The following is an 11,239-nucleotide window of genomic DNA, read 5'->3' on the forward strand; positions in this document are numbered from 1 at the left end:
GTGTTCATACTATGCGAAACCAGAGAAATGCAGCCTCCTGGGGGACGTTAACGCGCTGGTTTGTACACTATTAGTAAAAATAGCGATTTAAAAATCGAATGAGAGCGATTTCTCGGATATCATTTCTTTTTGATAATCTTGTACCTTTGTGGGAAAAACAATGGTGGACTCTTTGTTAAGAACGATTATTGCCCCGCTTTGGATAGGAGTATTATTGTCACTATTGAGCGAACTGGGTTGTATGAATTAAGCCTTAATAAGACTTACGGGTGGCTCTCCTTTAGTTTCCATATTTGGCCTGTCTGTCATTTCTGCAACCAGAAATATTTCCTTAACAGCCAAACTGAAAGAGACGGTAGACAATTTTCAGCCAGCTGGTGGCAGTGCGCAGCAACAAGCAGGGGAGGGGCAATGCTGTCAATCAATGCGCCGTACGGAAAACACTGGTCACTCCTGCGCTTCCTCTAGCATGTTATTAAGATAACTTTTTACACTCCGGTTGTACCTTGGTACTGGAAACCAGTCCATGCCTAGCTTCTGATTGTTTCTGATGATCATTTCTTTTGCTTTCAAATACTGGTCTTTATGCAGTGTTCAGCATCCCTCCTGTCCCTTCCTGCCGCCTCCCGAGCAGAACCGGCGCGCAGTCCCACCGGTACGCCTCAGCAGGCGGCTAAAAGAGTAATCGGACCTTGCGTTGCGGTCGGCCTTGTTCTGCCGTGGACGGGCTTCACTCGCGTTGAACTCTGGGAGCGCTCTGTCACACTTAGAGCCACCTCGACCGACAGCAAGCCTTCCATTTCTATGCAAACGACAAAAGGAGGCGTTTGTCCGCAGCCATCCTCTGCATCCGCCAGTCTCCACTTCTCCTCTCACAACTCGTACTACCAGGCAGCTTCTCCTGAAACCTCACTGGGTTCAAACGTAGGGGACACTGACGGAGAGTCCCGCCTCTCTTTTAGATTGACACTAAACAACCTGCTGGAGACACTTATGTGTTGGCCGTCGCTCCTTCAGACTGGTGCCAACGGCATCGCTGGTATCTACTTCCACTTTCTCACATTGTCATTTATGTTAGAGTAAAAGAGTCATTGCTGCTGGGGGCGTACCCACCGGGCCGCTGGAGAAGCAGAAGGGCAGGACAGATGATGCTGGTCTTTGAGGAACAGTGGACTGGAATATATATATATATATATATATATTTTTTTTTTTTTATTCTTTTAGCGGCTGCAGTAGGAGAAGGAGGAAGTGGGAAGGGGGGTCCGAGGGAGGTCCCTGTATGTGTCTGTGCACTGTTTATGGGTCACATCGGGTACATCTCTTTAAAAACCAAAAACATTATTATTATTTTTTCTTTCTTTTTATCATCAAGATTTTCACAAAAACTAGAAACTACAAAAAAAAAAGAAGAAGAAGAAGAAAAAAAGCTGCGCACTCAGAAGCTGAGACGCACCTCAAGTTTGGTACCAAGTCTTAAAAAAAAAAAAAAAAACTTTGGGGACTTGCCCTCTTCCAGAGTCGCCTTGGACGTGCGTCGTTCAACAAAAAAAAACAAAACAAAACAAAAAAAAAACAATCACTTTTTGCCTGTGCTGTTTGTTCGTGAGATTGTTCCTGAAAAACCTGCATTAATGAACTCCACACTGGACTTTAATCATGGAGCTGGTGTTGAAGTTGAGGCGTGGGGGGGGGGGGTCAGGGGGTCGACTCTCGGATGTGGATTTCTCGGCGCAGCACCAGCACTGAGAGCCTCTCTCCCACATCCTCATCTGCACTCTTATCTACCTGTAAAGTGTCGGAAATCGGATGCTCTCCCTACTTTTTACATGTTTTTTATTTTTATTTTTTATTATTATTATTAATTTTGAAGGCAACTGGAGCTCGAGTAAAACCTGCTTCATAATCACAGATCAGACACAAGTCTGAGAAGGGACCCAAGAAATCAAAAGGACTGGGTTGAATATGCACATGCTAGCTCATACACAGTATACAACCAAGAGTACATAATGGATGTGTGTGGCTAGACTTGACCTGTTTTCCCACTTTTACTCCCTTTGCTTCATCCCTTCCCATTTGTTTCCCAGATGACGAGATCATAAACATATCAGAGTAATACAGAATAATGAGAACAAATACTTGAATCAAAAAAAAAAGAAGCGCCAATAATGTAATGTGAACACTTTTTTTGTAGTTTTTTTTTTTTTTTATTCGTCTGATTCATACACTTCAGAGATTTTGACAGCGTCTGTTCAGAGTTACTAAAATTTGAAATGTCTGAAAACAAAGATTGATTATTACGGCAATTTTTACATCTTATCAGAGTGTTTGCACAAGGCTGCTTGTACTGTATGAATGAATGTCTGTCTGTCAGGTGTAAAAACACGTACAGGTGCATCTCGGTACACTGGAAGGACATCGAAACTAAATTGAACACAGATTTATTGTGCGGTGATCATTTTTATTTGTTTATTTCTGGTCATTTTAATGATTGTTTTTAAGTGCACACTTTGACTAGGCCCTTTCAAGGTCCTGCCAAGATTATTGTCTTGAACACAAATCCACCCTTTGTTGTTCGCTAAAGTCCCGAAGCCTTAGAAATATCTTTGTACCCCTTTCCAGACTGTTAGTTTGAAATCTTGTTGGCCTACGTTGCTCCCTCAGAAAAGTACTGGTTAAGTAAATTTCTAAAAAGATGGTTATTAACAGTCATTATTTGAGAGAGGGGTGATTACGTTTTCACATATGCTCATGATTCGAAAACTGATTTTGTATTTCTTCAGTTTACGTTTGTCACTTTGAAAGTTGAGTGGAAGGAAAAAGTACAAAATAAATAGGGAGAATTACCTGTTACTCATAATGATCAAAATGAACAGAAATAAGCGTCAAGCGCATAAATCTGTTCGTTTCACTTCTTTAATTGTAAACAGAAAAAAACTTTTTGACGCCATTCTGATTTATTGAGATGCACCTGTATGAGAGCTCGTGATTACTGCGGAGAACGTCCTCCGCCTCGTATTTCTTTTCATTTCAGTATACTTTTTTTTGTTGTTGTTTTTTTGCTTGTCAGAAACTATATTGTAATGTTGTAACTAGCCTCTAGCGTTGCACTGAGTGTCGGCCTCACCCCTCACCCAGCTACATGAACAACATGATACAAGTACTGAAGGGGAGACGGGGGGACAGTTCACGTGTAAATGTTTACTCAAGGACTAAAATAAGTGTGTGTGTGTGTTTTGTTTTTTTTTCTTATGTAATGTTTTATCTACCTTAGTGGCTTTCATTGTGGAATAATCCAAGAAAGTATGGATCATAATTGAGTATTGCACCATTTTTCAGACTGTAAACTTTAAAACAAAAAAAAAAAATCATATATGTAAAACAAAAACAAAAAAAAAATCTAAAAAATACAGAAAAAAAAAAAAAAAAGTATTTTACAGACCTGTGGCCATAGATCGGAGGTAGAGGGACTTTTAACTCTCCCGAATCTGAGCAAACGGAGAGTGAAGAACGAGACATCAGACCGAGCCTTGGCTTCTAGGGCTCACCTCAGAGGTGCCTACCTTTCTGTTTTTATTTTATTTTATTTTGTTTTAAGTCCTGTCATCTTTTGTTTCCCTTTTTCCTGCAAGGCCACTGACAGTTTACAGTTTTATTTCTTCAGCAAAACAAAGGAGGAATCAAACCACACGAATGTTGGAAGAAGAAAGCAAAAGGAGAAATGCTTCCATTTTAAGAAAGAAAAAAAAAAACACTTTACACAAATGAAGATTTCCTGTGCTACTTTCAGAACTCTGGGATTGAACAGTGTTGTCTTGTTCTGTTAACCTTCTTCCTTTTGTGTTGATGTCGATTTCATGAACTTATCTTTTTTTTTTATGTCGATTATGTATTATGTTTTTTTTTTCCTTTGTAGAAAAAGAAAAGGAAAAAAAAAAGGCTCACTATCTTGCACACACACGATTAAAGTGGATCTTGTCTCAGGAAAGCCAGGGTTCCAGAGTACCAACTCCACGCCATTTTAATGTACATTTTTATGTATGATGAGTTTAAAAAAAAAGAAGAAAAAAATGACAGAATTTTAAGCACTGAAAGTTATGGATTTCAGAAGAAAATACCTTTTTTTTTGTTTCTAAATCCGTAGCAGTTACATAATAACCAAATAATGGACTTTTAAACAAAAATGGAGTGCTTTATAATATAAATCTATATATTAAAATTGCTTTACTTTTAAAAACAAAAGTGGTCAATGAGTTTGTTTAAAAAGAAAAGACAAAAAAAATTACAGTGAATAACATGCAAATGCTGTATGTTTGAATCTTTGTTGTGTTTTTCTTAATGAGGTCCCGTCCTGACTGAATCAGGAACATTGTGCATTAATCTTTCTGTCTCTCTCGTTCTCCCGCTGCGGGTATTATTATTGTTATTATTATTAATAGATTAATCAGACTTGTTTTGGAGCATTTTTGTTTCAGATCTTTTTGAAGGATGTAATGTGAAACATGAGCTGGTTGTAAAAGGATCATGAATCTATGCACAAGTGTCGGGCGGGGCAGAAGGTAAACGGGGGTCGGGGGGGATTTTATGGCCCGCTTCTTCTAAGTGGCTGTTTTATTGCAGGGGTTCTGATGTGTTTTTTTTATGTGTTTTAGTTGTTCTCTAAGGGGACAAACGGATGGGCGGGGTGAAGCCCACCACCTCCAGCTTCTCCCCCGCCCTCCCTGGTCCCTCTTCAGATTGACCTAGCGCTACATCGCCATGCTGTGTATTCCTAAACCAATGAGCATCTCACACTTTAGCACTGTGGGATTCTAGCCTGTCACCCTCACGGGTTTCTGATCTTTGTTTCCTTTCCTCAGTTTTGTGTTATGGAGGGTGGGAGGTGGGATTAGGGCTGCTTTTTTTTTTTTTTTTTGCCTTTTTTTTTGAATAAGTCAAAATGTTGTTACTGAGAGTTAATGAGAAGTCAGTGGCTTGTAATGTTTTATTTTTGTTTTCTCTGTATATCTTTCTCCTCATAGAATGTGATTGTTAAATGACATGCACCGAAACAAATGTTTTCATGAACTATGGAGCTTCTTTCAAATATTAATAAAATAGCATTTTTTTTTCTTGTCCGTTTGGCTGTCCTTGTTTTTATTGATCGTGTCGGCGTGATGCCGAAGTTCACACTCTGACGGCCAGCTGTCGGGGACAGGCGTAGTAGTTGTCCTGCGGCTGCCGGATGCTTGGGTTGGCGTAAACTGGGAAGCGGACTTCCTCCGGTTGCGGGGAGGCCTCGTGGGTTATTCTGGGGCTTCCTGCGCTCTGCTGCTTCCTGCTCATTTCCTCATAGATGGGTGAATGAGGCTGCGGTGGGCGATGATGCCTTAATCTTACCTGCAAAACGATTATATTTTCAGAAACTGTCTATATACCATCGAGCTGCTTGAAAGATATGCCAGAAAGAAGCCTGTTCTCTCCTACCATCACTAACGAAAACTTAATCGTGTTAGGTCAGATCAGACTGAGATTGAGCTTCTGAAAATCTGCTGTCGTCCACCAGGAAACAAAACAGGATAACTTCTCCTTACTCAGGAATTATAGAGGTTTTGCAACTGAAGTGCTATTCAAATTGTTTTATTTTGCTTATGTTGGTTTTTTCTCAATGTCAACATTTGGGAAAAGTGAAGAATCATTTCTGAGATGAAATAAGCATCACGTTTTGTTAAAGACGTTGCAGCCAAAAGGAACAAAAATCAAGAATATATGAACAATTTGTTCTATCAACCAAACTTCAATAGTTAAAAATACATTTTCTGTATAAAAACATTGCACATTTTTGATTGCTTAGCATTTTCTGGAAATAAAATATATTAGGATTGTTGATTTTTTATTTATTTTGTGATGATCTAAGAATGATTTATTACATTACAACCATTCATCATAGCTGCTCTAAATAAGCAGATGGCCTAAATAATGATTTTCATTTTCAGTTATTACTCCTTTAAACAGCAACTGTAGAGATTTATGTCGGGAAAACAGATCGGAGAGAAAATCTATTTGATAAATCTGCATATGGAAGGAATAAAATAACTACTCACACATTTCTCCATGGCCAATAAGCTCACTGTCAGCAGGAGAAGGCCTGCTGCTGCAGAGATGGTGAGGAGCAGAGGGATGTAACCATGAGAGCACCCACATGACCTCCCTGAACCAGAAACACATTATTAAAATAAATCTGTCAACCTATTTAATTTATGCTACAGTGAGCTACACACCTTCCACCAGCAGGAAGTACCTCTGTGCACCGAGGACGACCTGATCTGAGCTGTTCTTCTGTCTGTAACTCAGCTCCCACATGTAAAGTCCCGTATCACTCAGCTGCAGGTGGGAGATGCTAACGTTGATCCTTGGCGAGTTCAGCCCCCCGCTGAGCTGCAGACGGGCCCTGCGCTCTGGGTCCCTCCTGACCGTGCTGCCCTCGGCCACAGAGAGCAGGGTGGTCTGGCTCCGGGGGCCGCGGTGGTACAGATGGAGTCCCACCAGGTGACCCCGTTCCTGCTGAGGGGTGCAGGAGAGAACCAGAGACCGGTCCTCTGTCAGCCGCTGAAAGATCACCTCTGCACAGGCTGGGAGAAAAAGTAACAAGTGTCAGCTGCTGGTAAAATACAAACAGGTTAGTTCATGAATTAATTTAGGTCATGGTTCCAAAATTTGTTGCTGGAAAGTCATGTCAATATACATAGGTAGCAGAAAATTAATACTGTGCATTGAAGGGACAGAGGAGATGGACAGGATGGAGAGAAGAGCAGGACAATCCTGGAAGACAACTTGGGATAGAGGTTCACCTTCCAGAAGGTCATTGACTCTGAAGATACAGCTGGAGTTACAGTTTAAATCAAAGCAGCTTCAGGTGTTAAAATGGCCTAGTCAAATCCAGTACTGAATCAATAAGGGAATCTGTGAAAATTGCTCTTTACTGTTGCTTTTCATCTAATCTGACTGAACTTGAACTACTAAGAAAAAAGATTGAATGAAAATGTTAGGGTCTTTTATGTATAATCATGATAAGCACTTCATTGCTGGAGTCAAAACACTTGATTATTGAGAGGGATGTAAAAAACTTTTTACATGCTGTTTTTTTTAATTAAAATATAAAAAAGCAGATGTAATTAATTTTGTAAGTCATAAACTTTGTTATGAAACATTTTTACTGAGTGTTTCTGTGAAGTGGAAATCACCTTACCTTCAAAGAGCTGAATAAAGAGGAGAAGAAACTGTAGACGTGTCTTCATGGTGTTTGTGTTTGAAGAAAATCTGACAAATATTCTAGAGTTGGGTTATAACGTAGTCGTTCCCCGCTCTGCTTTCTGCTGCGAGACGTTTGGGACCACCCTCTGGTTTCCATCGTTCCTCAGCCTGAACAGGAACAGGAACAGGAAGACGGCCTCAAAGCAAGAGCAGCTGTTAGAACACAGTGGTTGGTCTGCACACAGCGAGGCAGCAGATGAAAGGTCTGAAATGATGCACAGGAACAGGGTGGGAAACCACAGAGTTCAAGAAACTACTTCTACTGGAGAAAATACAAAAAGCATAGTTTTGTATTTCTGACTTCCCCAAACAAATAGAAAGGTAATTCCCTTCCAGCTGGGGAACCATCCTGCTTGTACCTTGGACTGGCCCTGTTTTGTTTGTAAGTTAATTTAAGTGTGGAAAATTAGGTTCAAACTTGGTATCCAAACTGATGCATTACTGCCACCTCCTGGTTCAAACTTTCAACACACTTCTGATACATATTTAAAAACAACGGGATTCTGCAAAAAAATAAATAAATAAATAAATATATCCTTAAAACTTGGTTCCCCAGTGCTCCATAATCTCATTAACATTATCCTGGTTTGATTTTCATGTTTTCCACATGAGAGAATTCAATTCAAGTTTCAGTGAGAAATTCTTATTGTATTCAGAATACAATAATTTCTCTCCTACTCGCTCCTTGGTTTGACTCTGAATGTTGTACAGACGTTTTGGTCCATTATTCTGCTGATGTTGCTACTGTTTTATCACTTTGATCCAAAATATACTTTGCCTTTAGATTTTGATTTGTTTAACTTGATATCTACATTTTCTCTTTTATTTGCTTATTTTATCATTTTATCTACCTTCTCGTTACTATTCTAACATGGTCATTCTGTGCACATGGTCTTAAACGACTTAAAGGATTCTTCTTCTTCTTCAAGAAGAAGCGTTTTCAGGAAGTTTACATACTTTATGTATTACCGCCATCAACTGGACGGAGATGTAAATCAGAAATTCATTTTTTCCTATATATCTTCAAACCTTAACAAAGGATGTGAACATTTTCCGTTTTTAAAGTAAGTCTGGGTCAGAAAGAAGCGTGTTAAGCGTGGAAGCAGCTAATTAGGAGTAATTCGGCGCAGGTGTGCTCAGCTGTGATTTAAACATCAACACTGCGCTGCTTGGTTCACCGTCTTGTGGGTCAGTCAGTAGGACTTGCAGTCTGAACCTGTTTGCCAAACTGGTTGGCGGTCCTCATGGATATGTTTTGGCTCTGGTGGAACCTCCTTTTAGGGGTCATGTTTTCTGGAGTCTGCCCTCATTTAGCTCTGGCTCTTAAATCCTCCCTGTACGCGCCGTATCCTTCTCTTCCCAGACCTCGGCCGCAGCAGACTCTTCCCGTGGTTCAGCAGGAGCAGCACCAGCCAGAGCTCGTCAACACTGTCGGTGTGGTCTGCCACCCTGACTCTGTAGAAGTGGTAATTGCTGCTGATATGTTTGCAGTTGGCGCTCCGGTGGACAGTCGGGAGCTGCGTCTTGGTGTGGAGGACAATGAGTTCTGCAGAGCTACAGCTACTTCTGCAGAGGAATACAGGATTGTTGTTGGGCTGGATGACTGTGGCACCAAACACTGGGTAACTCGACCTGCTCTCCTGCTGGTTATTTCACCATGTACATCCTGTTTCTAAATTTGCTGCTCTTCCAGATGACTAAGGACTCCCTTGTCTACGCAAACCTCCTCTTTTACTCTCCTCTGGCGTCCCCTAGTGGGGTAGTTCACATGGATGAGGCGGTAATCCCAGTTGAATGCCATTATGAAAGGTCTGTCTCTTGTTTCCTATTGAACTTTTAAATTATTGAAAAGCTGGTTTTTACCTGTAAAGTATCTGCTTCTATAGGAAGTATGGTGTATCCAGCTCTTCACTCATGCCGACATGGATTCCCTTCACGTCTATCCAAGCTGGAGTGGAAACTCTGTACTTTAGCTTGAAGCTAATGAATGGTGCGTTCAGTTCTTCCCTCAGCTCTCAGGCTTAATTCCAGCTCATCCCCCATGTTTTCTCCAGATAACTGGATGTATGAAAGGGGTGCCAATGTGTTTTTCCTCGGTGAGCCAATCAACCTTGAGGCCTCCGTGAGGATTGCTCACCACATGGGTCTCAGGGTGTTTCTGAGCAGCTGTGTGGCCACACTTCAACCAGCTCTAAACTCTGATCCCAAATACATCTTCATTGAAAATGGGTGAGAAACTGAAGAGTTTCAAAGTACCTGCTCTTGCATAACTAAAGTGAGTTTACTAAACATATACCCATCAATACATGGTGTCTGGACCTCCTTTGTCTTTCTAGATGCTTGGTTGACTCTCAGCTTCCAAACTCGAAGGCACAGTTCTTGCCCAGGACCAGAGATGACAAGCTGCAGTTGACCATTGATGCCTTCAAGTTCCACAACGACGACCGAGGACAGGTGAGGATGTGTTCCTCTACCTTGGCACACATCTTAAGATTAGTTCTCACTCTTTCTCTTTAGCTCTACATCACATGCCACCTAACTGCTGTGCCAGTAAATGATGCCGAATCGCCAAACAAGGCCTGCACTTTCCTGAATGGAAGGTGAGTGAAATTGGTAAATGAGTTGGCAGTATGACATGAATGAGACTGAATCTTCTCCTCAGATGGAGGTCAGCTGATGGAAACGACTATTTGTGTGGATATTGCAAAGCCCTAAATAAAGTCTCAGGCAAGTCTGGCATGGTTGGTCCTCGTGGTTTTGGGAAGGTGGCTGCTGCTGAATACATGTGGCGGAGTGGGCTGAAGACTAAAAAGGGTAAAGACTTTCTCCCTCATGCCTGTTTGCATTGACTAAATGGTTTCTGACAAAACCTAATTTTTCAGCTCTGTGGGAGCAAGAGGCCAGAGTGGGTCCCCTAACTATACTGCCATCAGGTAAAAGTGGCCATCTTCCTTTTGAGGAGCTGCCTAGTGTCGTCCAGAAACTTTACAGACCAATGCTGTATGGCAGCCACTGGAGAAGTGGAATCTACAAAACTGGTGAGTTTAAGATGGTAAATATTTAAAAAACATAACTCTTGATGCAATGATATGTCTTCCAGATCTGGGGAATCCGGAATCTGAAACTGGACTGACGGGTACTATCTTAACGCCTTCCTGAGTCTAAGTTGGCCCAATAAATACTCTGCATTTTTTTTTTCAGGTAACTTTGAGGAAGCTGGATTTAATGAACCAACCAACAAGTTCATGCTGAAATCCTTAGATGCACCAATGGCCAACGCCACCAAATCTCATTACACTAGCGGCACCTCTAAAGTGGAGGCTACAGTGATGAATGCAACCGCTACTGAAACTGACCTTTCTGATTGATCTGAACCAAAGAAATAAATTTGTCACTGGAGTTTTTTTCTGTAGTTATTTGAAAAATCCTACCTGGAGTCAAACTTTTGTAACTGGGACATTGGTGCTTTGAACACATCTAGAAAGTTTCCATGGTTAAAGGAAACTATCTGATCCAATTGTCATGGTTGTGAGTTGAAATTTTTCAGAAACTATTGTTGGTTTGGTGCTTTACCAGAGAGACTATATATACCACCTTCTGTCAAATTTTAATTGGAGTTTGATGGATTAATTGATATCAAACCCCCTCCCCCCATGGGAACTATGTGACCTCTTGACCTCCCCCCAGACATGTCACATATATCATATGATGGGAAATATGTGACCTTGTGACCCCCCCAAAAAAGTGAATATTGAATTAAATATAAGTAAATAAATATAGTATATTCTAAACAATGTTGAATTAGATTAGGAATTTTGTAACTACCTCTGGTTTTAAACAGATTGTCTTCTTGATACACAGTGTTGGAATTAAATGCCTTTAAGTCTTGTTCCAAAAGAGAGAGACAGGCTGACAGAGAAACCAGAGACCTGCTGAGTGTGCCTGCGTG

At 41.0% G+C, this 11,239-nt stretch overlaps 2 protein-coding genes across 4 annotated transcripts; one reads left to right on the forward strand and one right to left on the reverse strand.

Moving 5' to 3' along the window:
- Nucleotides 1-2,738: 2,738 nt before the first annotated feature.
- LOC106960132 (uncharacterized) lies at nt 2,739-7,476 on the reverse strand. Of its 2 annotated transcripts, none has more exons than XM_015053080.1 (4): nt 7,226-7,476; nt 6,258-6,608; nt 6,081-6,187; nt 2,739-5,376 (listed from the first exon to the last, which is right to left on the reverse strand). In XM_015053080.1, exons 1-4 carry the CDS (start codon nt 7,272-7,274, stop codon nt 5,164-5,166), a joined length of 720 nt encoding a protein of 239 aa, XP_014908566.1. In that variant the 5' UTR covers nt 7,275-7,476; the 3' UTR covers nt 2,739-5,163. The 2 variants fall into 2 exon arrangements, with proteins under 2 accessions (XP_014908566.1, XP_014908565.1); XM_015053079.1 differs by having other exon boundaries at nt 6,081-6,190; nt 6,255-6,608.
- A 966-nt stretch (nt 7,477-8,442) lies between these two features.
- On the forward strand, nt 8,443-10,689 carry LOC106960146 (zona pellucida sperm-binding protein 3-like). Of its 2 annotated transcripts, XM_015053100.1 has the most exons (10): nt 8,443-8,912; nt 8,984-9,099; nt 9,177-9,280; nt 9,345-9,519; nt 9,627-9,744; nt 9,808-9,890; nt 9,953-10,104; nt 10,173-10,328; nt 10,391-10,426; nt 10,492-10,689. In XM_015053100.1, exons 1-10 carry the CDS (start codon nt 8,535-8,537, stop codon nt 10,656-10,658), a joined length of 1,485 nt encoding a protein of 494 aa, XP_014908586.1. In that variant the 5' UTR covers nt 8,443-8,534; the 3' UTR covers nt 10,659-10,689. The 2 variants fall into 2 exon arrangements, with proteins under 2 accessions (XP_014908586.1, XP_014908587.1); XM_015053101.1 differs by lacking the exon at nt 10,391-10,426 and having other exon boundaries at nt 8,444-8,912.
- The last annotated feature ends 550 nt before the right edge of the window (nt 10,690-11,239 follow it).

Source organism: Poecilia latipinna, unplaced genomic scaffold (genome assembly GCF_001443285.1).
Source record: "Poecilia latipinna isolate Pla-1442-1.1 unplaced genomic scaffold, P_latipinna-1.0 Scaffold1159, whole genome shotgun sequence".
Taxonomy (NCBI): domain Eukaryota; kingdom Metazoa; phylum Chordata; class Actinopteri; order Cyprinodontiformes; family Poeciliidae; genus Poecilia; species Poecilia latipinna.

Bases quoted from the DNA above. Each gene is read 5' to 3' on its own strand.
- LOC106960132 (XM_015053079.1), bottom strand. From the start codon at position 7,274: ATGAAGACACGTCTACAGTTTCTTCTCCTCTTTATTCAGCTCTTTGAA. The intron at 6,609-7,225 runs GTAAGGTGATTT...TTTTTCTCCCAG, and splicing joins CTTTATTCAGCTCTTTGAAG to CCTGTGCAGAGGTGATCTTT. The intron at 6,191-6,254 runs TGTAGCTCACTG...GTGTTTCTGGTT, and splicing joins CTTCCTGCTGGTGGAAGGTG to CAGGGAGGTCATGTGGGTGC.
- LOC106960146 (XM_015053100.1), top strand. From the start codon at position 8,535: ATGGATATGTTTTGGCTCTGGTGGAACCTCCTTTTAGGGGTCATGTTT. The intron at 9,100-9,176 runs GTCTGTCTCTTG...CTGCTTCTATAG, and splicing joins GTTGAATGCCATTATGAAAG to GAAGTATGGTGTATCCAGCT. The intron at 10,329-10,390 runs GTGAGTTTAAGA...TATGTCTTCCAG, and splicing joins AAGTGGAATCTACAAAACTG to ATCTGGGGAATCCGGAATCT.